At 44.0% G+C, this 27,245-nt stretch overlaps 1 protein-coding gene across 3 annotated transcripts in view; it reads left to right on the forward strand.

The window, feature by feature from the left end:
• Positions 1-27,245, forward strand: part of NAALADL2 (N-acetylated alpha-linked acidic dipeptidase like 2) — a 740,348-nt gene that overhangs the window by 566,602 nt on the left and 146,501 nt on the right. For all 3 annotated transcript variants that reach the window (XM_053390588.1, XM_053390586.1, XM_053390587.1), the window contains one exon: positions 822-950. In XM_053390588.1, coding sequence (XP_053246563.1) covers positions 822-950 — 129 coding nt within the window. The remainder of the gene's footprint in view (positions 1-821; positions 951-27,245) is intronic.

Raw genomic sequence — 27,245 nt, forward strand, 5'->3', positions numbered from 1 at the left:
GGGTGTGATTTGCTTGGGATCATGTATAAGCAATGCGCGGAAATGTCAAAAAAAAAAAAAAGCCTATTCCTTGCAACAGAGTGATGTTTTTAGAATGAGCTGTGGGAGGTGGGGGCGAAGTACCAAAAGGGCCCCTTGTAACTGACTGGAAGCAAAATTTGTTTAGTTCCACTTCAAATCATCTTTACATCAGACATAATTGTGTTACACCCCTTCTGCTCGGCATAAAGAGCCTCTTCATAGAACAAGCGGCTCATTACTGGGAAGGCAAATGGGAAATAATTGAAATGTGGCTCATGCAGATCCCTTTGCCTTAAAAAACATAATAAAGTGACAACACTGGAGAAAGGATGCAATTCAAATCTAAAATAATGGTTGCCTGGTCTGAAACATCAAGTGCATTGAGAGTGTGTCATTGATTGCATTTGAAGTTTGGTGTCTTGTCAGAGGCAAGTTTAAGATTTTTCCCCCTTCTTAAATAAAACAACTTCCTGTTATTTTGCAGTATGTAATGTTTTCATTCTCAGCTTTAGAACTGTAGAGATTCTTAATTCCTTCAGGCCCTGTTTTTCATTTTGTTTCAGACGATGTGAGAAAAGGAATTATAACCTTGCTAGAGAGAAATTAAACAAAGGCGTTCTTTGAAGTTCCTAAAATGATATTATAGAGGGTGGGGGAAATGAGTTAATTATTACTTAGGGAATTGGAGTGGGTAGTAAAACACAACACACACACACCCTTTTCTTCCCTTTGCAAGGGACTAAATGAATATTGTACATCTTAAATGTGATCCTCTTATTCAGTATGATTGCTTGTTTCAGGATCTCAAGGAAGTTCTCCAGAGGAACGCTGTGGCGTATGTGAGTCTCCACGATCCAGTAAGGGGCAAGGCAGTTTTGCATACCATCGCATCTCCTTCTCTTCAGCAACTGGCAACTGAGGTTAGAAAGGTGAGAACCTTATTCAATTCCTTGTGATGTTTAAATCAGGGGTGATGCGAAAATTCATATTTGACATTTGCAAATATCATGACGGTGTGCAATAAAAACAATTGCAATATCATATAATCATAAAATACAGAATGCCCAACATTGAATCAAATCCATCCTCTTAAAAACACATGGCAATAGGTGATGATATGTCCGAATTGTGGGCGCCTGTCTCGTTCAACGGCAACAGTGTCCCAAACTCTATGGAAAAACAACATTAGTTCATGTAGAAATTAAATATATGGGAGATAAGTGTAGGAGTCTTCCCCAGATCATCACAGTGATCAGGCATTTTATATTTCAGCATATATTTTTTCTTCTGGAGGTTTTGGTTTTTGAGAGCTTGGATGATCAAAAGCACCCAAAGTTACAGAATTCCTGTACATATAAGCATAGATTTGTAGAGAAAGTACCCTAAGGGTAATTGAGTATAACCCCCTGCAACGCAGGAATCTCAGATAAAGCATCCATGACAGACGGCCAACCCCAACCTCTGCTTTAAAACCTCCAAAGAAAGAGAGTCCGCTGCCTTCTGAGGGAGTCTGTGTAAAGTCTTATGTCCATGTTGGGTTGCCAGACCTCCGGGTCTGACCTGAAGTCTCCAGTTTGCCTGGCCTCCTCCAGCTGGTAGGCAGAGGGCTTGGCTCTCCAGGTGGGTAAGAGAGCTTTTAATAATACAGTGGTACCTTGAGTTAAGAACTTAATTTGTTCTGGAGGTCCATTCTTAACCTGAAACTGTTCTTAACCTGAGGTACCACTTTAGCTAATGGGGCCTCCCGATGCCGCCACGCCGCCACTCTCGCTTGGACTACTGCAATGCGCTCTACATGGGGCTACCTTTGAAGCTGACCTGGAAACTACAACTAATCCAGAATGCGGCAGCTAGATTGGTGACTGGGAACGGCCGCCGAGACCACATAACACCGGTCTTGAAAGACCTACATTGGCTCCCAGTACGTTTCTGAGCACAATTCAAAGTGTTGGTGCTGACCTTTAAAGTGCTAAACGGCCTCGGTCCAGTATACCTGAAGGAGCATCTCCACCTCCATCGTTCTGCCCGGAGATTGAGGTCCAGCGCCGAGGGCCTTCTGGTGGTTCCCTCGCTACGAGAAGCCATGTTACAGAGAACCAGGCAGAGGGCCTTCTCAGTAGTGGCGCCCACCCTGTGGAACGCCCTCCCATCAGATGTCAAAGAGAAAAATAACTACCAAACTTTTAGAAGATATCTGAAGGCAGCCCTGTTGTATTTTAGTGTTTTGTTGGAAGTCGCCCAGAGTGGCTGGGGAAACCCAGCCAGATGGGCGTGGTATAAATAATAAATTATTATATTATAATTATTATGATGATTTCTGTTCTCATCCTGAAGCAAGGTTCTTAGCCTGAGGTATTATTTCTGGGTTAGTCTGTAACCTGAAGCGTCTGTAACCCGAGGTACCACTGTAAAAATTATTTAAAAATATATCTTAAGACGATTGTGCATGCAATTTGCAAACTTCAGCCCAGCACAGGAGTGCCAACTTGGCTTCATGACCATGGGTGCCCAGGGTCATGGATGCCATGCAGCGTGGCATGGCCCTGGCACTGGAATTTGTGGGTGCCTGACCATTCATGGGGAATTTTGTGGGTGCACCCAGGGCCCCAGGGAGTTGGCATCTATGGCCCAGCAGGAGCTAGCTGCAAATTATAGCATAGACACTCTGGGGAGGTCTATCTTCTTCTGCTCTGCTCTGCTCTCCTAATTAATTTCCATCTCCAGGGCCTGCCCCATCACCAGGGGCCATTCCTAGGTCTCAGATTTGGCTCCTGAAATCTCAGAGACTGGGATGCTCCTGATCTACCAAGTCTATGTGAACGTCGTTTTGGAAGGTCAGGGCCTACCTAAAAATTTCGGACCACGTGCCATTGTTCTCGCAGAGCAGCTTTATTGTTTGGGCAGGTTGCCGTTTCTACCCATTAAATGATTGTCGTTACAAAGAGTTAAGTGGGCTGGTGCTATATAAATAAATGAGGGAAATGGGAAATCTCCACTCAGCTTGGAATAATGTGGAGAAGCAAATTTCTTGCTCAGACGCGTTACTTTTGGGGGGGTGCTGATCTTCAATTCTTTAATTGGTTGCAAGGGATGTTGTTGCTTGGCACATCAACAACATGCAAGCACTCATTTTATTTGCCTGTCATGGGGATTCTGGCTGATATGCTGAATTAAAAAGAAGAAGGCTGATTTAAATATTTGGATTATTAAGCCAAAGAGGAATTCAAACAATTTGAGACCTTTGGAAAGTGAGAGTGAACTCTGTTCAGCCATGCTAATTATTGTCCACATTGATGGCAGGAGGCTTCTGCCAAGTTACATTTGTGCCTCTGACTGTTTTGTGAGGGAAGTTGCCATTTGTTGGCTGGCTGTGCTAATGAATCACCATTTATTTGGCAGACTGTCACTGGAAACTCAGAGTGGGTTGGTACGGAAATTAAATCTCCCAAATAAGACCATTAATTCATTAGTCTTGAATTTACATTCCGCATGCACAGAAGTTATCCTTGACGGATCAATTAGTTGACATCCCCCAGGGATTGCCTTGTTAGTCTGTTGCAGCGAAAACAAAAAAGAACTTTGTGGCACCTCGAAGGCCAAACAAAAGGATTGTGGCGTAAGATTTTGTGAGCAACTGAAAGAGTTCTGGTCAGCTCCTTCTCTCACTTGCAATGAATGAATGTCTCCTCATGCAGTCTCTCCCACTTATAAAGCCTCACACTTTGTATTGTATACTATCCGGAATCTGTGCAATTTTATGTTTTTGAGATCCGTTCTGTCAGGGAACTGCCATCGGTTCAGGAGGGAGATACGAAAAGCCGAATGGATTATAGAGAGCCTCCAAGGATCATGGGAAGCAGCTCCTCTTCAACGGAGGAGAGTAACCACGCCTCCAGTGGAGAGGAACTGCAGGGCTTGGAGGAGGCGAGGCGGTGCCAAGACACCTTGCCTGGGCAAAGCAGGGAGGAGAGGGGTCCTCCGTTACCCACACCCTCCTTGCGCCGTAAGCTTCCATGCAGAGAGGGGAGGCGCAGTCTGGGTGTCAAGAAATTACTTTGCTGGGGAAAGTTTAAGAACTGCCCACTCACGGATTCTGCTAGTGAATGAGCCAGCCACGGGAGAGTGGCGCTCTGGACAGATAAAGTTTATTTTAGCAGCTAAAGCAAGGCTTTACTACCGAGTAGGCAGGTAATTGCCTGCTTGCTCTCGAGCAACTGCTTGGAACCCTTACACTTTCTATAGATTATGGATGTATTTTTGTATTATTATTTTTTACTATATCTGAGAAGAAGAAATATTTCTCATTTACACCACTCCATAAACATTTGTTGGGAAGCAGTTCATAAATGAGGATTTAGAAATGTAAGAAGGCATTGATTTCTGCCCCAAACTATAATCGCCACTTGCTCTGCTGTTTCTTTTCCACTGCAGTTCGGCTTCCAAAAAAGCTATGATATTTGACTCACTGTCTGCTGTGGTAGAGTATTATGTAATCAGTCACACCATTGTTGCATTGTTATGTTATTCTGCATCATTCATTTCAGTGCAAAGGAAATACAATGCAAATGTGGGGGGAGTGTGTCATCAATCATGTATCGTTTGTGGACTGAAAACCACCACAACCATGAGCAGAAATTATGAATGAACCACAACAATGAATAATGATCATTTCAGAGACCCCTAGTTCAGGCATTTGAGAGAGATCCCACTTTGCCTTGCGCAAGTCGCGGATCTTTCTAAAGCAGCCTGCTTCATTTTGGGATGCAAGATTCATTCAGATCCACTGCACATTCATAGCAAAGGGGAATTAGCAGGGGGAGCTAATGTTGTAAAATCATTGTTGGATTATAACCATTGGTCATGCTGGCTGGGGCTGAAGGAATCATAGAATTGTAGAGTTGGAAGGTACCTCAACGGTCATCTAGTCCAACCCCCTGCAATGCAATGGAAGCTGAAGTCCAATGATATTTCGACAGTATCATGTTGGCTACCCCGATGAATAAGCTCTCCTAATCAGTTGGGTGTGCATTTCGATAGCTCTCAACAGGCCAGCCATGTCCCACACATATCCATGCCATGTATTACTAGCACAAAGAGGGGGGAAAGGAAACATTAATACTAGAATGAAGTTTAGGACATGGTTGCCTTGCCAGTGTAACCTATGCATTGCTGAACTTTATCTTCTCAACCTTTATAACATCTTAAGAATTGTTAGGATGATTGGGAGAGGAGCTAAGACTCCGAAGATAGGAGGGAAAAGAGTCTGCGTGCCCAGAGATACTGTCGGCATGCAGAGGGCCGGGAGGCCAGCTGACTAGAGCCAGCTGGGCCGTTCCCTTCTAGCCGTCCCGCTGTAAACACCATCACCTCTGCTCCAACGTAAATCAGCAACCCGGGCTTCTGAGCCAGGGCACACTATCAGCAGATTGAACTGCACAAACAGAATAGGTGTGAGGCTTGTGGAAGCATACTACAACTACAGATTTATTAATCATAAACCAGGACAAAGAAACATGTCATCTCTCTCTCTCATGTCGTCTCAGAGAGAACAGTTAAAAACAAAAGCTATACACAACGGAAGTTCCCAGCATACTGTGCTGGAATGTAAACAGACATGTGACACGTATGAATCCCATGTCTGTTCCTTAAGGTGGAATGGAAATGTCAACAGATACTACCTGCTCTTCATTATTTTGCTGTGATTCCATCATTGCAGGGGGTTAGACTAGATGGCCCTTGGAGGACTCTTCCAAATCTGTGATTCTATGATTTGGAAGACTCTGGGATTGGGATTCCCAAGCATGAGGCGAGGTTTCGTGTTTGCGTCGGCTGCATCTGCTGGGCCCTTGAGTATGTTGCATTCTGAGGGCAGGCAGTCCTTTAAATATCCTGGTCGTCAGATTTTGAATATCAAAACAATTGCCTTGAATTGAACTCAGAAAGGAAATGCAAACCAGTAAATTACCAGTGTAATATGCAATCTTAAAAAAAGAAAGAAAGAAAAAGGTTGCACTTAAGATTCTGTCAGGTCTCGCACCAGTTTGTAGTTTCCAAATTATTTCCAAGAACAGCCTCTTGAATCCAATCTGAATTGTTACCAAAGCATGCATGGCATTTGTCAGACCAGTTGTGTTATTGTACATGTAATAAGAACGAGAGAGCAGAAAGACTCAGAGCAGTGGCAGCTCCATGTCTCTTATAAAGCCTTGTTACACTCTGGAAGAGGGGGAAGAGTACCCTACGGGACTTTTTGATCAAATCCATTATGTGCAATGCAAAAGATTAGCAGTAATAAAAAAACCAATGTGTTATGACAATATATGTGGCATAATAATAATAAAAAATCCATTGTAGCTTCATATTAAAGGTTCCCTAACGTGAATTTGGACTATAAAGTCACTGGGTAAATTTATTCTGTAGTCTTCTGCTTAAATCTATTATTGTATAAAGTGTGCATGAAGTGAAATCATTATCTCTACTGTTGATAAAACAGTAATTGTGTCCTCGTTGTTGCTGTTGTTTGTCCTTATCTTGAATGCAGCCTTTGAGTCATTTAGCATTCTGCAAAGCATAATTCTTGGGCTTCCTCATAAAAGAAGGCATTTGCATCTGTCAATCAAACTTTTTAATTAACCAGAAGAGCAAACCCAAAATCATAGATCATATTTACAAGATATCTGCCAGTAATCATGTACAATGAGTTACCATCTCTGCAACTGAAATATCATTGCATCCCGGCGTCCATACAGAAACAAGTCACCAAAGATGAGCATTGAATAAATATGTTAGTCATAGCCTCTCCAGCTGCTAGGTCAGGCTTCCACTCTTGTTATCTCTCTTGGTCTGTTTTTGTGCCCAGCCTGCCAGCATATGGAACACTCATTTTACTAACAGGGAGGTGATAGTCCTATATTCCATGAATTTGGGGAAGGGCCCTAGCTTAGTGGTAGAGAACATTTGCTGCATGCAAAAGGTCACAGTTCAACCTCTGGGATCTCCTCATGTCTGAAACCCCAGAAAACCACTCCTGACTGGAATCCAGTGCTCACCAACTTTTGGGGGATGGTGAGCACATTTGGAATGGGCACCAGTCACAAAATGGTTGCAGTGGGTACATGACATAACACATGTAATGATCTCTGGCAGGCAATCAAGCCCCAATACGAAGTAATGACTCTCCTGCAGTTTTATGTATGTGGCGCTGTGATCTAAACCACTGAGCCTCTTGGGCTTGCCGATCAGAAGGTCGGCGGTTCGAATCCCCGCGACGGGGTGAGCTCCCATTGCTCAGTCCCAGCTCCTGCCAACCTAGCAGTTCAATAGCATGCCAAAACATGCTAGTAGATAAATAGGTACCTCTCTGGCAGGAAGGTAAACGGCGTTTTCGTGTGCTGCTCTGGTTTTGGTGTTCTGTTGTGCCAGAAGCGGCTTAGTCATGCTGGCCACATGACCTGGAAAAACTCTGCGGACAAACACCGGCTCCCTCGGCCTGTAAAGCGAGATGAGTGCCACAACCCCAGAGTCATCTGTGACTGGACCTCAGGGGTCCAGTCAGGGGTCCTTTACCTTTTACCTATTTTTTATTTTACAAAAAGAAACATCCCATCCAGAGCCCAGCATCTTGTCTGCTCGCATTTACATTTGTTGGTCAGTCTGAAGTTTCACCCTTCCCACAGCAGGAAGGACGCCAGACTCCCCCCTTCCCCCCTTGCCCTTCCATTGCCTTCTGATTTTATCCAGACGCCTGGAACAGGGACTGAGAGGCTGACCTCCCTCCTCCTCCTCACTCCCACTCGACCCAGCTTCAGACCTCTGCTTATCTGCTGATTGCCTAGCAACTATCTGGCTGCCTTGTAACTCTTTCTCTCCTTGAGAGCTAATAGAGTCTTCTTCAGGAAGGAGGGTCAAACTGCCCTTTCTCGATTCTGACAGCCATCTGCAGAGTCGGACCCTCATTCATTTAGTTCAGTCTCTAAGTCTAACTCATCCCCTGCACTCGGGGGGGGGGGGGCACATTCCCCACAACAGAAAATGGTTGCCCCATTGAAAAGAGCAGGGAAAGAGTAGGGGTATTATTGGGTTGTTCTTTTTCATTTACATTTTGTGTTTTATAGTTTTATATTATGATTTTATCTTGCAAAACCTCCCTGAGACCTGCGGGTATGGGGCGGTATACGATTTTAATAAATGATAATAATAAATAATAAGAGACAGGGCCATAGAATGGTGCAAGCATGTCCCCCCCACACACTTCAATCCCCCTCCTCATCAATGGAAAAGGGCACCTACATCGGTCACCACCATGTTCACCCACAGAGAGAAGCTCTTTGCACCTCTCTTCCGACCAGAATGGAATGGAAGGTGTCCATTCTTGGTATGCAATGAAACACGACATATTTAAGGGAGTGTTCAATACAGGTATAGATTTTAAGGGAAATACTCAAGAGTAGGAGCTGGTAGGGAGGACGAAAATGCAAAACCCCTGTGGATTTTGTGTTTTGAGCTTTTTTTAAAAAAAAAGAAGCATGGAAACACCATAATATTCCATATTTCTGGTAAGATTTCTTTGAGATTCTTCTACCTTTTGCTTCTGCGTGCATGACTTAAGCTGCCCCCTGCTCCACCCACAGATCTTGAACATAAGATTTCAGCCAGCTTCGGTAGAATTAACCCAACAAGCCGCTTCTGATCATCAGAGGTTGGGAACTGTTGACAGGCATTGCAGGCTTCAGATTAAAAGCGAAGAAGTGACACCTTTTCTTATAAACCAAATGTCAGTTTCTTGGAGAATCAATGCCACTGCATAGATGTAAGCGTGAAGTTTAATGTTTCAAATGGATTAATTCAGCTCAAGTAAGTAAGAGATCATGCCTCATTAACGACGGCTTTTTGGAGTATTATTACTTCAGGCACATCAGTCTCCAAGTAACTTTTCCCCCACCAAACTTAGAGTGGCATGAAAATGTAGAAAGGAGGAGAGGAGATGCTGTGCGAGGGACCACATTAGAAATGCGACAGGTACTTCCTGATGTGTTAGAGATGAAAAAGGAAAGCCAATGGGGGATGGCAGGCAGAGATAAAGCACTTTCTATTGTGGCTTCCTGCATATGGAATTCCCTTCAGAACAGAGGGTGCTGCCTTGTGCTGAATGAGGCAATTGTTCCATTGCATTGAGTTTTGTCTACTGGCAGTAGCTCACTGGGATCCCAGAAAGGGAACATGCCCAGCCTCATCTGAAGATGCCAGGGATTGCAAAGCAAGATGCTCTACCACTGAGCTATGGTCCTACCCTGGGTCCTCAATGGGTTTCTGCCAAGAAGTAAAGCCATTTATGTCCTCCCTGGTTGTTGTTGTTTAGTTGTTTAGTCGTGTCCGACTCTTCGTCCGACTCTGGACCCCATGGACCAGAGCACGCCAGGCACTCCTGTCTTCCACTGCCTCCCGCAGTTTGGTCAAACTCATGTTGGTAGCTTCGAGAACACTGTCCAACCATCTCATCCTCTGTCACCGCCTTCTCCTTGTGCCCTCCATCTTTCCCAACATCAGGGTCTTTTCCAGGGAGTCTTCTCTTCTCATGAGGTGGCCAAAGTATTGGAGCCTCAGCTTCACGAGCTGTCCTTCCAGTGAGCACTCAGGGCTGATTTCCTTAAGAATGGATAAGTTTGATCTTCTTGCAGTCCATGGGACTCTCAAGAGTCTCCTCCAGCACCATAATTCAAAAGCATCAATTCTTTGGCAATCAGCCTTCTTTATGGTCCAGCTCTCACTTCCATACATCACTACTGGGAAAATTCTCCCTGGTACTAGGGGTTAATTGATGATATCTCCCATTGTTGTTGGTCACTGGACTGTTGTGATGATGGTTTGACTCTTATTGGTTGCTTTTTTCATTGGTTGGTTGGTTTTGTAAATATTGTAAGGTTAAAATAGGTAGGGAATGAGCTTCTTGGGGGGTTGTGTGAGATGATTGGTCATGTGTGGATGCCTGATTATCATCTTCCAAAGCAACTAATCTATTCCAAACTTAAAAATGGAAAGCATAATGCTGGTGGTCAGCAAAAGAGGTTAAAAAACTGTCTCAAGGCAAATCTAAAAAAGTGTAGTGTAAACACTGACAACTGGGAAACACTGGCCTGCGAGCGCTCCAAGTGGAGAACAGCCTTTACCAAAGGTGTCATGGGCTTTGAAGAAGCTCAAACTCAGGATGAGAGGGAGAAACGTGCTAAGAGGAAGGCACGCTTGGCAAACCCTCACCATGATCAACTCTTGCCCAGAAACCAATGTCCCCACCGTGGAAGGACGTGTGGATCCAGAAATGGCCTCCACAGTCACTTAGAGACTCATTGTTAAAACCGTGTTTATGGAAGACAATCTTACTTGGCTATGAGTGATCGAAGAAGAAGAAGAAGAAGAAGAAGAAGAAGAAGAAGAAGAAGAAGAAGAAATGCAATGGAATTAAATGCTATCGATCAATCAGTCTAGGGTCTTCCAAACTTAGGTCTCCAGCTGTTGTAGAACTACAACTCCTATCATCCCCAGCTACCAGGAACAGTGGTCAGGGATGATGGGAGTTGTAGTCCAACCACAGCTGGAGACCCAAGTTTGGAAAACTCTGAATTAGTCAATCAAGATGAATAAACATGGCTGGCTCAAGGTCACTGTGTGCTTCAGCCTCCTTGGAGCCTTACTGTTGTTGTTGTTGTTGTTGTTGTTGTTGTTGTTGTTGTTGTTATAGAACAACAACAACAACAACAACAACAACAACAACAACAACAACAACAACAACAATTTATTACTTATACCCTGCCCATCTGGCTGGGCCTCCTAAGCCACTCTGGGTGGCTTCTAACAGGATCTTCAAAACACAATAATAGATCAAACATAAAACTTCCCTAAACAGGCTGCCTTCAGATGTCTTCTAAAAGATAGTTGTTTATTTCCTTGACATCTGATGCGAGGGTGTTCCACAGGGTGGGTGCCACTACCAAGAAGGCCCCCTGCCTGGTTCCCTGTAACCTCACTTCTCACAGTGAGGGAAACTCCAGAAGGCCCTCAGAGCTGGACCTCAGTGTCCAGGCTGATTGATGGGAGTGGAGACGCTTCTTCAGGTACACTGGGCCGAGGCCGTTTAGGGCTTTAAACGGCCCAATTGTGCTTGGAAATGTACTGGGAGCCAATGTAGATATTTCAGGACCGTAGAATCCTTAGATCAAGGGTTGCAAACCTTTTTGGGGGCCATTTGGAATTTTGAGAAAGTGATGTGGGTGCCAGTCACAAAATGGCTGCTGTGAGGGTGGGGCTTAACAGAAGATGGCTGCCACAGGGGTGTATAGGAGAGGTCGAACCAGTGCAAAACAAAACAAAACAGTAAGAGCAAACCATCTCATGCACATTGTGGATTTTCACTGCCGTCACCGTAGGAGGTAGTGGTAGACATTAGATGACCCTTGAAGCTCTTTACAACTCTTTTATTCTCTTTGGACAGAATACAACAGGTGGGATGGATAAAGGGGAGAAATGCATGTCCAACATTGTACTTTGTTGTGCCAGCAGACATAATTCCAGCTTCCCAGGAGGCTTTTATGAACTGTAAAAGAAAAGACAAACAAACTTGTACAAAAGGTATTGTTAAAACAGGAGTTATCTCCCCCCCCCCTTTTAGCACGTGGTATGTGTTCAAAAGAATGCCTGGCTTAAAAAAAAAACCCTTTAATGTTCTTAAATGGAATTTTTCTTTCCCCTTAATGAAAGATGACGCTGTTTGTCTCTTTATGGTAATCTCTGCCTCAGAAGCTCCCTCCCTGCACCCCCCAGACTCCCCACCAGCGCACGCACACCCTCCTTTTAGTTCAGCGTGGCTGGCTCAATTGCAGGGTGTTCCTCAGTGATTTGAGAAGTCAATCAGACTTCACTGAAACGTGTTGAAAACAGGGACCTTGATGTAGAAGTTTCGGCTCAGAGAAGTGGACTGCAGCCTGCGCACCTTCCCGTTCCTGATCACCGCGTTTGAAGACAAAGCTGAAAGGGGGGTGGGGAGCTTTAGAAGTGGCAGGCTTTGAAAAACAGAGGATTAATAATTCAAAATACAATTTGTCACCCGGCGTCGTTTGACAAGCAAGCAAACGCTACTGTAATGTGCAGTAATTATCTATTCCCCCACCTGCCCGGCGTGTTGGATCAACAGTACAGGTGCCTGGAACAGCACAGTTCAAAGCATACCGTTGTGGTTGCGATGCTTTAAACCTGTGTAAAAAGCGTGAACAGATTTTGCCCTCCCGCGTGGTGCCTTCCCTGAATGTGCACACTGGCACACACCTTTGCATTCCCATCATCTCTGATGTCTGCAAACCCACCCAAATAAAGAGAAGGGAGGGTCATTACATGGAGGTTAGGGGGTAGAGTGTATTTGAATCTACCCACAAAGCGCATCGGGGGAAGGAAAGAGAGTGTACTGGTATAATTTCTACAGCTGACACTTAAGCAACACATTCTCCTCCCCAAAGAATTCTGGGTACTGAAGTTTGTTGAGAGTTGCTGAGAACTATAACTCTGCACAAAGCAAACTATAGTGCCCAGAATTCTTTGAGGGGAAGAATGTGCTTTGAGTGTACTGTGGTGCCTCGGAAGTCGAACAGAATCCATTTCGGAAGTCTGTTTGACTTCCAAAACTTTTGGAAACCAAGGTGGGGCTTCTGGTTGGCTACAGGAAGCTCCTGCAGCCAATCAGAAGCCGTGGAAGCCAGGTCAGACGTTCGGGTTCCAACGGATGTTCGTAAACCGTAACACTCAATTCCGGATTTGCGATGTTCAGGAGTCAAAACGTTTGACTGGCAAGGCCTTTGGAATCCAAGGTACGACTGTACTTTAAAAGTATAGTTTGTATGCAGCCATAATAAATACTCTGGGGAAATAAAAGAGTCTTTACATGATGCTGAAGAATTTCCTGATGCGAATTTGCAGATGGTGTGGCACTACTGAAGAGGTCTATTCTATGAGAATCATGTCCCCTCCCAATTCTTTTTTGTGCAACGTTGTCTTTCTCTGTTATTGGGGAAACTGTCTTACTGTTACAGAAATTTTGTCCAATATTTTACCATTTCCACCAGCTATATGGTATTCCAAAATGATGGAGTGTTTTCATGAAATTGCTCCTTTCATTAATGACTGAAGCCAGGATCCAACTCCCCAAAGCATTGTGACATTGCATAGCACTTGTAATTGACAAGCTGTGTGGAACCCGAAAAAACTTCACAGCGTTTTCACAAATCCTTCAGCTATTCTGATTTCTTCTACGGAAGAGGTCTTCATCTACAGAACTCCATTGCTCCCTGAAAGGGATAAGGAGAAAAGACTTTGACCACCACTCTACCACTGTTCTATTGATTTTATCTTCTGCGGCATCTTCCAAACATTTTTGTCTGGAAGATGCAGTGTGTACATCATTTTACTGCCAAAGTTCAGCTTTCACTCTGTAAGTTTTGAAGGTCACCTTGCAATGGAAGGAAGGAGAGAGAGAGGGGGAGGAGGAGAAAAAGCACACCTCTGAAATATATTGTAATGTGTATTCATCCCAGATTATACTGTGCAACATTTTTGAAACTATCAGCTTTCAGTCTTTAAAGATCTGATCTCCTAAATTCTGAGATAAGTCCTAGGAAAAGTGTTTTATCAGGTTGCTGTTATTGTTGGGAGGAGAGAAGGAAATCCTAGACAAGTAGCTTTAGAAATCTGTATACTGTACTGTAAAGCCTGCTGTTTCTCCGCAACAGGTTTTGCATTTAATTTCAGTTATGCTGCACTTGCTGTAGTAATAAAAAGAAAGAAAGAGTGTCACATAACACACATATGCTTTAGAAGGACAGATCTAGCAGTTTAGTCTCCTGAGGCACATGTGGAACTGTACAGATGGTAGTTCCGCACTGCAGGTGAAATCACAGTATACATTCTTGGGCAGGGGTCAGCAAAGTTTTTGTGCCTTGGGCGGGTTCACGGTCTGGCAGATGCTGTGGTGGGCGGGAGTTTGTGTGAGCACACATACATGCGCAAACACCATTTCCAGTGTTCCTTCTGGCATGGAGGAGGTGTATGAAGCTTCTCATTGGCTGCAGGAGCTTCCTGCAGCCAATGGGAAGCCGGCTAGCATTGCGGAAAGCGGTTCCTGCTCTGCTCCACACCAGTTTAGCGTGGCGCATGGGAGCCGACCAAGTAGGCAGGGGGGGTCTCCGAGTGGGCAGTGGGGGGTCCATGGGCCGGTTAAACGACCCCCATGGGCCGGTTGTGGCCCATGGGCCTTAGGTTGCCAACCCCTGTTCTTGGGTTTACCTGCGTAAGCAACCTTGCAGGCCTCCAGCCAGTAGAAGGCAGGGCCGATAGGGAAAATACACTTTGCTATTTCCCACTGACACCTATGCTCTGTCCCTTCCTCCTACTTGCTTGCTCTCTTCTCACTCGTTTCTTGCATGAGGATCCCATGAAGGCAGCTCAGGTCATGTAGTGTAGAACCAGTGGGGACGTGTGTGTTTGTGTGCGTGCGTGTGTGCTTGTGCACACACTTTTCCCTTTTAGCAATGCTAGCGATGTATGAATGAGACAGAATGACAGGAACTCCATGCAGCACGTAACTCCCTATTTTCCAGGGACAGTCCCAGATTTACAGAAACCGTCCTGGCCATTCTAATTTGACCCTGAAATGTCCTGCTTTTCCTTAGGACCTCCCTATTTTCATCTGAGAAATGTTGATGGCATGCATGCAACTCCAGCTTCCAAGCTTTTAAGATGACTCCTTTTCTCTCTCTCAACCCACAATCATATGCTTGTTCATTTTAGCTTAATTAATTAGGCCCACATTTATTGCTGCTGCTGTAATTTACTTGCCCTTCACCCTAAGGTCACAGGGTGGGTTGCAGCAATTAAAACACAATGTTAAAAACAGTTTTAAACAACTTGCAATCACAGAAATAAGGTACTAAAATATGCATCCCATGTGCCAAAAGCCTGAGTAAGGATGTCATCTTCAGCATTCCTCAAAAGTTGTGTAATGAAGATGCCAGACACACCTGTGTGGGGAGGGAGTTCCAAAACTTTGGGGTTGCCAGAGAATGTGGGTGTGTGGGTGTTTGGGAATGAATCACATAGCAGAGGAGCCTCTACTTCAGGGCTGGCATAGTTCCCCCCCCCCCACTTCACCATAGTGTGTCACGGTAATCTGGTACTTTGGGTCCTGTGGTTCCAAAGGCCTCCCAGGACCCATCAACATCCCATTCCCATCCTATTCAGCCCTGCTGCTTCCAGAATAGCACTAGCAATGCATCTATGCCAGCAAAACATTCTGCAGTTACACCAGGTGCTTCTCCCAGAGGCAAAAGCACTTTCCCAAGATGGAGCAGCACTTAAACCATATCCTGAGGCTCCTTCATCTTGTCCTTGGTTTGCTTTAGGATGGCAGCTTCAGTTGCCCTTTGGTGTGCCCTTTCCATTGGAAGCTTTCAAAAGAACTACCTGGCCCATTCATATTTGATGCTTATGAGTTCGTATTTTGAAGTGTTTCTATTAGTTTTGTATTTTTCCAATTACAATAGACTAGTTGAATTCAGTTCATAGCAATGCTATCAAAGTGTGTTTTATGCTGTTGCATTAATGGGTAATGGTAACTAGCTTCCTTCAGTGGTACAGTAGAGCCATTGTCTGCTTTGTGGTTGGCTATTAGTCACCCCCAGATCTCTGCTCCAAAAAAATATGTACCTTGTGTGGTGACTAAACCACGTGATCAACCTCCTTACAAATGATTGTCTAAATTAAGCCACAGTGTCTACAGCTTCTACTTATCTCAAATGGAGGCATGTATGTTCAATAATCCGGCAAAGTAAGCAAGCGAAAATGCGAGACAACCAGAAATATCTCTAAATATCCCATAAAGCTTTGGCCTTCATACTGTGCGTTCCCATATTAAATGGTACTGCCTCACACCTACCTCACAAGGGCATTATGAATCTCAATTAAGGCTTGCTAAGTGCTTTGGCTGAAAGGCAGGTTTCATAAATATTACAGCACTGTAATTATCCTGTGCAGCGGGCTGTTGAAAGAGATAAGAAGTTCTTCATCGGATGTGGTGTTTTGGAGAAAACACTGGAGGGTTGAAATTTATGATTTCTGCTCTTATACGTGTAGGATGGCGAAACTGTGTAATAATTCAGATGGTGAAAAGTATAAGTTGGTGACATCTTCTGGGTCACTTGATTCATCCACCTGCACCTCCAGCTGCAGGACAACGTTCATCCTTCGCGTGGCTGTGTTTTGTTTTGTTTTATAATAGGACTTCTTCCATCTCCTTTTTTGTAGAAGGCAATTGCTTACAAATATCATTCACAGGCATGTGAATTGGAAAAGTAAAGTATCACTGCACTGTCACTGACATTACTTCCAGTTCAGCACAGGAGCTTTGGATATGATTCACAGGGGAATCAAAACCCTTGTGCCTGTGAACATCAAGTTGAGAGAGAAGGCAACATTCGCTTTACCAAAGATTAAACCAGCAAAAGGCAGAAAAAAATGACTCATTCAAAGGCTCACCGTAAGGGTTGGATGGCATTTGTATGAGAAGGTATCTTTTCAAGTTTTGTTTTTGTGGATGTGATTAAATATCTGGGCAAATAGTTACACACACACACACACACGCACACACACACACACACACACTACCCTTGCACTATAGTGGTTGGTTTGTATTGACAGCCACATATGAGTATCAAGAATTACCATACAAAGAACTACAGATGCATAATAGTAGGTGGTGACAATAACGTCAACGTTAGTATTTGGTTATCTATATCCACTACTTCTTTTAGAATTTACAAAATTCATCTGCAGAGCAATTTTGCAATCCCCGCCAAGGAAAGCAGATGAGGAGCCATAGGATGCTGCTGACTACAAGCCAAGTCTTCTCATATGTCATTCTTTCATCATGATGTAATTTATTTCATTCTCACATTGAGCCTCATTTTTTAATTTATTTTCCCATCACCAGTATCCTGTGATATGAATTAATTCCTTGTTGTTGTGTTATTTTGTTTTGTATGAGCCACCTTGCTGCAGTTAATGCTGAGGGGAAATAAATTTTCACTGTCCCTTATTTCTCCCCACCACTGGCATTTTCATTAATATTCTTTTTTTTTTACATGTTGAAAACACATTCATTGCTAGTGTCACACTGATCTTTGGTTTTTATGTCAACCTCTTCGTTGTTATGCCAAAAGTGTGTAAAACGTGGATTCTTTGCCTGCAGATTTTATCCACTTGTGTAAAAAGTGGTGGAGAAATGTTATGGCCATTTCTATATTCCCCATTATACCCAAAAGGTGTGGGGAGCTGACTTCAGATTTAGCAGGTCTTGTTCAGGCCTGAATAACCAACGGAATCAAAACAGACTGAGTTGTTTCTCAGTGCCACAGATACAAAGCCAATGTTGTGGCTGGCACACCCCTTAATACGATCTTTTTCGTATATTTTCTCCAGCAGAGAGTATGTTATTATTACTATTATTATTACTATTATTACTATACGGTATAGTGAATATTTGGCATTCTGATCCACGGGGGTTAATTTTTACGGAAATATTCTGGGGCAATATTTTTCGGCACCAGTTTCTAAATTACACAAAAATATTGCCATTTACATATAAAATCATTCAAACACAGAAAAGCCAAAACACTGATCTTGTGATGCGACCCACATATTCTGAAAATGCCAGAAGTGCTTTCCATTGGTCTAAGTCCAGCACAAATTCATTCACCTTGCATTGAAGAACAGGTTTTCCCAGAAGCTTACAAGGCAGAGGAGGAATTTTGAACATCCATTGTTCTTTCTGTTATCACCTAGGTTGTGATGAGTGCACTAAGTGGCCAGTTTCTAGCTGTCTCAGCATGGCTTTTCCAGCCTACTGAGAGGATGAAAGAACAATAGATTGACATTTGCTTGACTTCTGACACTTTAGCCATTCCAGGTCAAGCTTATGAAAAATCTCAGCTTGATGTCTTGGGTCTGCTGATTTGCACTTCCTCTGTTAGGTGTTCTCCTGGGTAAGAGTGACAATTCTGCAGGTAGCAGTACAGGAGACCAATCTGCCTTTTTTCAGTGTGGGCAGATGGGGGGGTTGCACAGTGCTACTGATGAATTTGAGAAAGAGAGGTGAGGATAGTGCTTGGATAAGAGGAGGTGCCAGCAAGAAAATGCAATGCAGGGATAGGCAGACTTCAGGTTTATCAGATCTATATTCTTTTTCTTTTTACTGGATTGCTGAGATCTACCAGTCAGAGCCAGGTGCAAAAGAAATGCAGATAGCATTCAAGGACAAGATGTCTCTGAGCACGTTCTAAGCAAAGGAATTTGTTTTCAATAGCAGAACTTCTCTCACCTCACAGTCCATTCACATAAAAGTCTATACCAGTTAGCTTTGTTAATTTCAGCTCCTTAATTTTAGTGGAGAAAATTTTGTTCTTGCTACTGGTAAACAATTGGGAGTCAGAAACCCATGCTGATCTACTGCCGATGAATTACAGTATATAGTTGCCATTAGATCTCAGTTTGCCCAGTCCTTTCCTAATGCACCCATTTTTTTTATATTGCCCCCTCCACCAGCTAGTGTCTTTAAAAAGCTTGGAGTGGTATGATTTAGCTGAAATTGAGGTGGTGGTGGTCAGTGGATGGGACTTACAGTTCTTATTGCACCCCCACCTTTTCCCCTTGTGGTCAAGAGCATTCATTCACCAAACAATGATGAGTTTGCAAATTTGAAAAACCCTAAGAGGCTTTGCAAGAATTTTGTCAGGGCACAGTAGCATTCCACATTTTAAAAAAAGTTAGTGAACCAGTATTTTCAGATACAGGAAACATCCTGTTCAGACATCAGATGAATGTTTGTGGGAATGAGTTGTTGGAGTGGTTTTGTGGCTACGTGTGGCCATGACTGTAGGAAAAGTTATTTGTTGTAGCCCTGATCAGAGGAATAGACTTTTGCGTGAACAGTTATTTCCTAGAGGGAACCAGAGCAAATATTATCTGAACCCTCTCCAGGGCTCTGCTTCAAATTGAAGACACTCAGGAAACCCTAACCCCAACCATATTTAAGCACTATTTTAAAAGTAGAAGTTGATCTTAGCACAGCATCTTTGCTGCTTACTTTGCCCTGCAGCAGACTTGAATTTTAGCAAGGAGCTTTGCAACGGTTCTGTGTGCATCTGATAGCTAGCTTGGCTCCTTACTGTAGTGTGATGTGTGTTGAGGAAATCACACAGCAACATTCAGTCAAAAGGATCAATGGGATTCAGTGCACAGGGAGGTCTTGTTGTCTGGGCAGCCTAGGACCTCCAGGCACACTGCTCAGGCTTGCACTTTGGATAGATGGCTTTGGTGTTGCTAATCAGCAAAACAAACACAGCAGTTGTGAGTTACCGGTCTCTGCAGCCACAGCAGGCGCTGCGATTGTCTTCACCCCTGAAGGCACACTCCATTGTCTCTTGAGACAGATGCATGCCAACAATGATTACAATGGAACTCAAACTCTGCTCCTAAAATCCACAGAAATGGCTCCCACAACCACCCACTAATTTTATTCTGACTATGTAGGACTTCAGCAAATATATATCCAATGTCAGATATATGGGGTTTTTTAAATGAAAATCCTTATTTACTTTTATTATGAAGTATTTGAAAACCCTAGAGTCAGGGGATATAGAAGGTGTTAGCATTAATCTGTTCTGTTATTGATGCTTTGCCTTTGCTGAAGTTATTTTCTCCTTACACCACTGCAGAGTGGTTTTTATCAAGAATGGCTTCAAGCTGCCCTCAAAACTAACCCAATCAGTATTAATATTCTAGTTATTTTTAGTAAGCTGAGCATATCATATATGTAGATTCAAATTATGATGTGCATAAGTTGAAATGAGAATACAATTGCTTAAGAATCTAAGGCTTTGTGGGGGGCAAACTTGTTTACTAACAAATTCTTTCAGCATAGAGATAAACTTGGTTGTTTAAATCAGTGTTTGGTTATTCTGCTATTATATTGTATTCTGCTATTATATTGTAATTTAACATGGCTGTTTCTTTGAATGTAAGGTGGACTTAAGATATGTTTATGATGGATGTCATTAAAGCTGCTCTGTCACAGTGTAAGCACTTGATGCTCAAATCTGAGACGTATGTTCTTTTGTCTTTCTTGAATCTTGCAACATTCAGCTTCACTGGAAGTTCTGTGCTGATTTTGACAGCACAGCTTCCTTGAGTGCCTGATCAGCTGAATGCACATGGTCAAACTCTCATTTTACATTCTCAGCTAGAGATGTGAATTGGAGTGGAAGTGCACTTGGCTAATCCATGTGTTTGATTACGAAGGTCGGCAACATCTCTAATCATTGGTCTTACTAAATGCTTAGCGTCGTTGGCATTCTAGGAACTTTCTACTGTTGGCTTACATTCTGCAGTGTGTTGAAGCCAAGAGGGCAGTAATGTGCAATGCAGACCTTTGTAACTCAACTGAAATTCTTAGGGATCCAGAAGATAGCCCATACCCCTGCTTAGAAAAACACAGTCCGCTGTAGGTGGGGCAGTCTCAAACATGTTGCTTTTTAGATGGCTTGGCAGCTGGCTGGCTTGTCTCACCAGCTTTTCCCATCTGCACGAGAAACAGATGCTAAGGCAGCCTGGTGTTGTGGTAGATTAACCCAATTTCCACTCCAGAGTTGGTGGGGAGTATTCTGTTCCTCTATACCCACTGAGAAGCACAGATTCCATCTGTTCATGAGTTGGCACTAACACTCTAGGGAATCTCAAGGAGCTCCTTGGATACTGCTTGCAAAAGAACATCAGAAGGTACAGTGTAGGCACATCCAAAGATGTCTGCCATTCCAGAATCTCTGCATGGGCGAGAGCGAATGTGAAAAGAGATTGTCAGTGTATAGTAAGTTGGAGATGGAGGAAGGGAGATACTTTTCCACTTTAATAGCATCAAGTCAGGAATAGGTTCAGCAAAATTGACTTCTCAGGCCATGCCATAGCAAAGGGTCATATCTCAGTGGTAGAGCATTTGCACTGCATAAAGAAGGTTCTAGGTTCAAGCTCTGGCATCTTCAGATAGGGCTGGGTCCCTTGTCTGAAATCCAGGATAGCTTCTTCCAGTTGGACCATACTGAACAAGATGGATCAATGGTCTGACTCAATATAAGGTAGCTTCTTGTGTTCCTGTGGTTCAAGGGCAGATGTGCTGTCAGAATCTGGAGCCAAATGGGCTACACTCAGGCAAGGTAGTGCCACTAAATATTGCCAGATGCTTCAAGATGAAGGCTTTGTCACAGTCTGCCAACACTGGGAGGCAAGAAAACCTGCTGAGCAAAGCTGCTGATAAGTTGTCAGTTAAGCTGTGGCCCGAGGCAGGCAAATGTTTGTAGTCACTGGACTTCAGGTGCACATTTGCTAGAGCAGGAAGAGTTCTCACTGCGTGCAGTTCTAAAGTAGCCATCAAGGTACGAAAAGTAAACTTCTTCCAGAGCAAGACAGAGTCAGTCTTACCCTTGATTGGACAAGAAGGCTCTTGCCTTAACAAGTTCCTGCACACTTCACAGTATTCCTCGGAGATATTCTCTGTTAATGATAGAGAAGTTGTAGCCCCTAATCACTTCTTTATTATGGGATGTGACCACAATCCCATTTATTTCAGCAGAAGCGTCTCTAGCCCCCATATGGATGTGATGTTTCTCACAAATGGTGCCATTTAATGCAAGGCTGGAGAACAGTAGAAGAAGAAGAAGAAGAGTTTGGATTTGATATCCCGCTTTATCACTACCCGAAGGAGTCTCAAAGCGGCTAACATTCTCCTTTCCCTTCCTCCCCCACAACAAACACTCTGTGAGGTGAGTGGGGCTGAGAAACTTCAGAGAAGTGTGACTAGCCCAAGGTCACCCAGCAGCTGCATGTGGAGGAGTAGAGACGCGAACCCGGTTCCCCAGATTACGAGTCTACCGCTCTTAACCACTACACCACACTGGCTCTCAATGCCTATCATCCTTGAACATTGGCCATGTTGGCTAGAGCTGGTGGGCTTGATTCTGACTAGGCTTGATTCCTACACTAACAACAATGGGAAGGTCGGTGAATTGTTATGGGGGCCCTTCACAACCAGCAGTAAGGTCTGGGTAACCACTGTTATCTTATTCAATGGGATTGTTCCACAACAGAGCACCACACCTTTACAATGTCTGTGCTACTGACTCTCAAACTTTGGGATTGTTGAACTATATACAGTGGTACCTCGAGTTAAGTACTTAATTCATTCTGGAGGTCTGTACTTAACCTGAAACTGTTCTTAACCTGAAGCACCACTTTAGCTAATGGGGCCTCCTGCTGCTGCCGCGACGCCGGAGCACGATTTCTGTTCTCATCCTGAAGCAAAGTTCTTAACCTGAAGCACTATTTCTGGGTTAGTAGAGTCTGTAACCTGAAGTGTATGTAACCTGAAACGTATGTAGCCCAAGGTACCACTGTACAACAAAAGATTAATGTCAGGGACACTCCAAGCAGAGAGGAATCTGCAGAAGAAGAGGAATTGGCTGCACCTGAGTCGCCAAGAAGTAGGAGGCGGAGCAAGCGATTAGAACAGAGGCAGGCCAGGAAGAGGTGGGGAAGGACATGGCGTATATCTGGCCTTGAGAGGGGTCAGAAGCCCGTTGAGTCAACTGACTCCGATGGTGAAGGATGCGTTGTGGAAGCTTGGACTGCTGCAAGCCTGCTATTGAGAAATAAACCTCAGCTACTTAAACTGCCAGCGTTCCATGTTTTGCGTGGGAGAAGCGCTAAACCTGACAATTAATCAATTTGACTCAAATCAATGTAACTCAAACTAGGTCTACTAGACACACACCCACCCTTTTTTTTAAAGCAATGTGGACTAAAGTCAATTCCGGGGTCTCTCTGGGGTGAAGCTTAAGCTTCATTAGTTTCACAGTAGATCTGCCCTGGGGTGTCATCCTGTTGTTTTGGAGCACACAACTCCCATCTGCCTCAACAAGGATGGCTGTGTTGGGAACTGAAACCCAGGGCCAGCCCACTCATGAGACAAGGGGAGGCAATCACCTCGGGCTGCAGGATTCACATCCAGCCTGCAAAGAATGCATCACCTGCTGCTGCCATAGCAACAGCTGTGGTGCACTCCTTGGAGGCTGGATCTGCCCCCTCCTCAGCAGTTCCCCCACCCCATGCAGCCTCTACAGCAGCCTCTTGGTGAATAGCAGGCATTGCTGGTCTCCTCCACCCCTGAAGAGGAAAAGGCAGGGGGCTGCTTTCTGAGGTTTCCTGGGCTCTGGATCCTTCCAGCATGATTCAGAGTGGGCCCCTCCCCACCATTACATCTTTTGATTCTCACTTCATCCATCATGAAAGGCTGATTTGATTCCCCCACCTTGTTCCCGATGTAGATCTTCATTCGCTGCTTCTTCCCCGGTGTGGAGCTACAATTTTGTGGTTCGCCTCAGGTGCCAAAATGTCTTGGGCAGGCCCTCCTGGAGTCCAGAGCATCTGGTAGACACCAAATGGGTGGTGTATATGAGCAGTATATTTCACAGTACTGTCTCTCCTCCAATATTTGAGCCTTCTAATTGACTTTTTCCTCTGACCTCTGAATTTATTCTTTGCTTCTATGTAAATGTCCTCAGAACTAAGGAGTCAAGACTTCTTTAACCAAAGTTAAACAGTATTTCTCAGGTTTATGTTTTTACGGGGCCATTTATATTCTGATACTTAGTGCAATAAAAGTTGAACTAAGCAGTTAGGCATTCAGATACAAGTACTATTGATCTTGTACACCAATGTCACAAATTCATCAATATTGCGTACATGAGGGATGATGCTATTTAATAAAAATACTGCTCAGCACTACATAATTACATTATAAAATTTTAAACACCCCTTGTTGGTATTGGAAATTCATTTTCCATATTATAAAATACTCTATCTCGTTACTCATAAGCAGTATTTTTTTCATCAACCAGAAATGAGAAAAACCTCTTAACTTTTTTTGAGCAAGATGCATGCCCATAAGTATCGCCTTGAAAATTATGTCTCATTTGTACCTCACCTTCTTCTACGTTTGAGACAACTTGTACATAGTGCATAAAAATGTGAGCATGTATTTAGAGATGGGAGAACCCTCCAAGCTTCTCCTCCATTTGGTTGGGGGGTTCCAATCTTTCCACCCCAAATCTGAAATGAGGGGGAACTTTCCAATTGTATTGTCTTGCCCCTTCTTGTTTCTGTCACCCTCTTGTCTTCCCAAGGAGACAGTATCTAAAGATGCTTTCCCTTCCTTCTTATCCTCTTGGCAGAAGCAGGAGCAGCAATGAGAAGCAAAATGGAGGTTTGTTTACCTTACTTCTTCTGCCAACGTCTCTCTCTCCCTCTCCTCTCCATCCATCAGCCCAGAAGAAGTGATCCTGGGCACAATGCATTCTGGGAACAGTGGTTCTTTCAGCATTCCCTGCAGTTAAAACTAGAATTTTGAGAAACTATCTCAAAAGGTAAAACCCAGGACACCCAGAAAGTTGTTGAGCTTTTCTCAGGAAGACCTCAAAATTGTAGGGCTTTTTAAAGAATCCATGACAAAGCGCCACCTTTCAGAATCTCTCCCCACCCCACCCCACCCCCAGATGTCACTTCTGTCTTTCAAATCCTGGTAATGTCTGGGAAAATCCTAATTAAGTGTCTTCCTCTGGGTGGAGGATCCTTTGGCCTCCCAGATGTTGTTGGACTCCACCTCCCATCAGCCTCACCAAGCATTGCCAATGCTCAAGGCTGATGGGAGTTGTAGTCTGAACCATCCAGGAGGTGCCAAAGCTGGGGAAGGCTACTTGTTCTCTTGCTACTGAACAATCAATTGAGGGCCAGAGCATTCAGCTGAAGCTGACCAGATTGCTGACAAGGAGGGAATTGCAAGTGGCAACATCTAATTGAAATGAATTCCTCCCGCATTACCATTCCCTCTGAACGTATCCTTTAAAAGATGCTGTGTGCAGTGTAGCAAACAGGAATGCCATACGGTGTGCCTGATAAAATCTGGCAGCATTACAATAATCAGAATGCCGAGCAGCAAAAGCTAGAGAAACCGGCTTGAAAAAGTGAGCTAAATGCACTGGCAAATTAATTAATGTTAACAATCCATCTTCTCTCTTCTTGCCCCTGGAATTTCCCGGTCTGCTTAGAATTTTTCAGTGAAGAGAATGTGCTTGAACAGCTGATGCCAAGATGTTAAACTGATCCCCAAGCAAATACCTTCTCCTCTTCGGATTGCTGTGTTTGTCACTGTCTCCTGCATTAAGGAAATGTGTAAAGTTCCTTTTATAGGCCTGTTTCCCACTTTATCAAACCCCCCCCCCCGGGTTTGAGTCCCATCTGGAATGAGAGGGTTTTTCACTCTGTGAGTGCCTGAAGGTGGTTGGAGGATGGATGGCGGCTAACAGATTGAGGTTGAATCCTGACAAGACAGAAGTACTTTTTTGGGGGACAGGGGACAGATGGGTGTGGGATTCCTTGGTCCCTGAATGGGGTAACTGTGCCCCTGAAGGACCAGGTGCGCAGCCTGGGAGTCATTTTGGACTCACAGTTGTCCATGGAGGCACAAGTTAATTCTGTGTCCAGGGCGGCTGTCTACCAGCTCCACCTGGTACGCAGGCTAAGACCCTACCTGCCCGCAGACTGTCTCGCCGGAGTGGTGCATGCTCTGGTTATCTCTTGCTTGGACTACTGCAATGGGCTCTATGTGGGGCTACCTTTGAAGGTGACCCGGAAACTGCAATTAATCCAGAATGTGGCAGCTAGACTGGTGACTGGGAGTGGCTGCCGGGACCACATAACACCAGTCCTGAGAGATCTGCATTGGCTCCCAGTACATTTCCGAGCACAATTCAAAGTGATGGTGCTGACCTTTAAAGCCCTAAACGGCTTCGGTCCTGTATACCTGAAGGAGCGTCTCCACCCCCATCGTTCTGCCCGGACACTGAGATCTAGTGCTGAGGGCCTTCTGGCGGTTCCCTCATTGCGAGAAGTGAGGTTATAGGGAAGCAGACAGAGAGCCTTCTTGGTAGTGGTGCCCACCCTGTGGAACACCCTCCCTTCAGATGTGAAGGAAATAAGCAGCTATCCTATCTTTAAAAGACATCTGAAGGCAGCCCTGTTCAGGGAAGTTTTTAATATTTAATGCTGTACTGTTTTTAACACTTGATTGGGAGCCGCCCAGAGTGGCTGGGGAAACTCAGCCAGATGGGCAGGGTATAAATAATAAATTATTATTATATTATTATTATTTCAAGCAAAAGAATGTAGCTCAGTGGTAGAGTATCTGTTTTGCATGAACGAAAGATTCAGGTTCAGTTCTTGGTATCATCTAGTGAGGTTGGAAATGTCCTCTCTCTAACATCCTGGAAATCTTTAGTGAATCAGGATGGATAACACTGAGCTAGACAGACCAGCTATCAGCCTTGGAATAAGGACCAGAAGGCAGCATCACGAGAACAGGCCTTTTCTGTGGTTGCTTCCCATTTGTAGAATGCTCTCCCCAGAGAGGCCCACCCAGTGCCTTAGTTACATATTGTTAGGTGCCAGGCAAAAACATTCCTCTTCTTCCAGGCCTTCGCCTGATTAAGCAATCTATGACCTTTTAAACTCTTGCAGGGGTGGGTGCTGTTAAGTATTTTTGTGGTTTTTTAATTAACTGCCCTTTGATCTTCAGGGTGGTATAGAAGTTAAATAAATAAGTAAATAAAAAAATAAATATCCAGAGTTACGGAAACTTTAGAGTGTCCCTGTGTGTGATGTAATAAATAAAGTACTGAAGGGGTGTGATGGGGACATATTCTTGATGCCATATCAAACTTGCTGTAAGTTTGAGGGCTAGTCAGACTTAAGGTAAGTACTTAGAAGTTGTGTGGCTATTCTAAGGTCTATCTAGTGAAGAGCTGCAACATTTCTTTAAAATAAAGTAGTTTAATTCTTGTCTTTCAGTGACTGCTTAAGTGATTTAGCATGCCACGATCCCCATTAATCAACAGATCAGTTTTCTCTGTGCATGCATGTTTGTGTATCAGGATTGGGGGAGTGTAGGGTTTTGTGTTGTTGTTTTTTAAAGAAAAGTAAGAAATCTGCATTTCTAAACTGGCACACAGTGTGAGGTTGTTAAATATCTTTCT

Source organism: Podarcis raffonei, chromosome 5 (assembly GCF_027172205.1).
Source record: "Podarcis raffonei isolate rPodRaf1 chromosome 5, rPodRaf1.pri, whole genome shotgun sequence".
Lineage (NCBI taxonomy): Eukaryota > Metazoa > Chordata > Lepidosauria > Squamata > Lacertidae > Podarcis > Podarcis raffonei.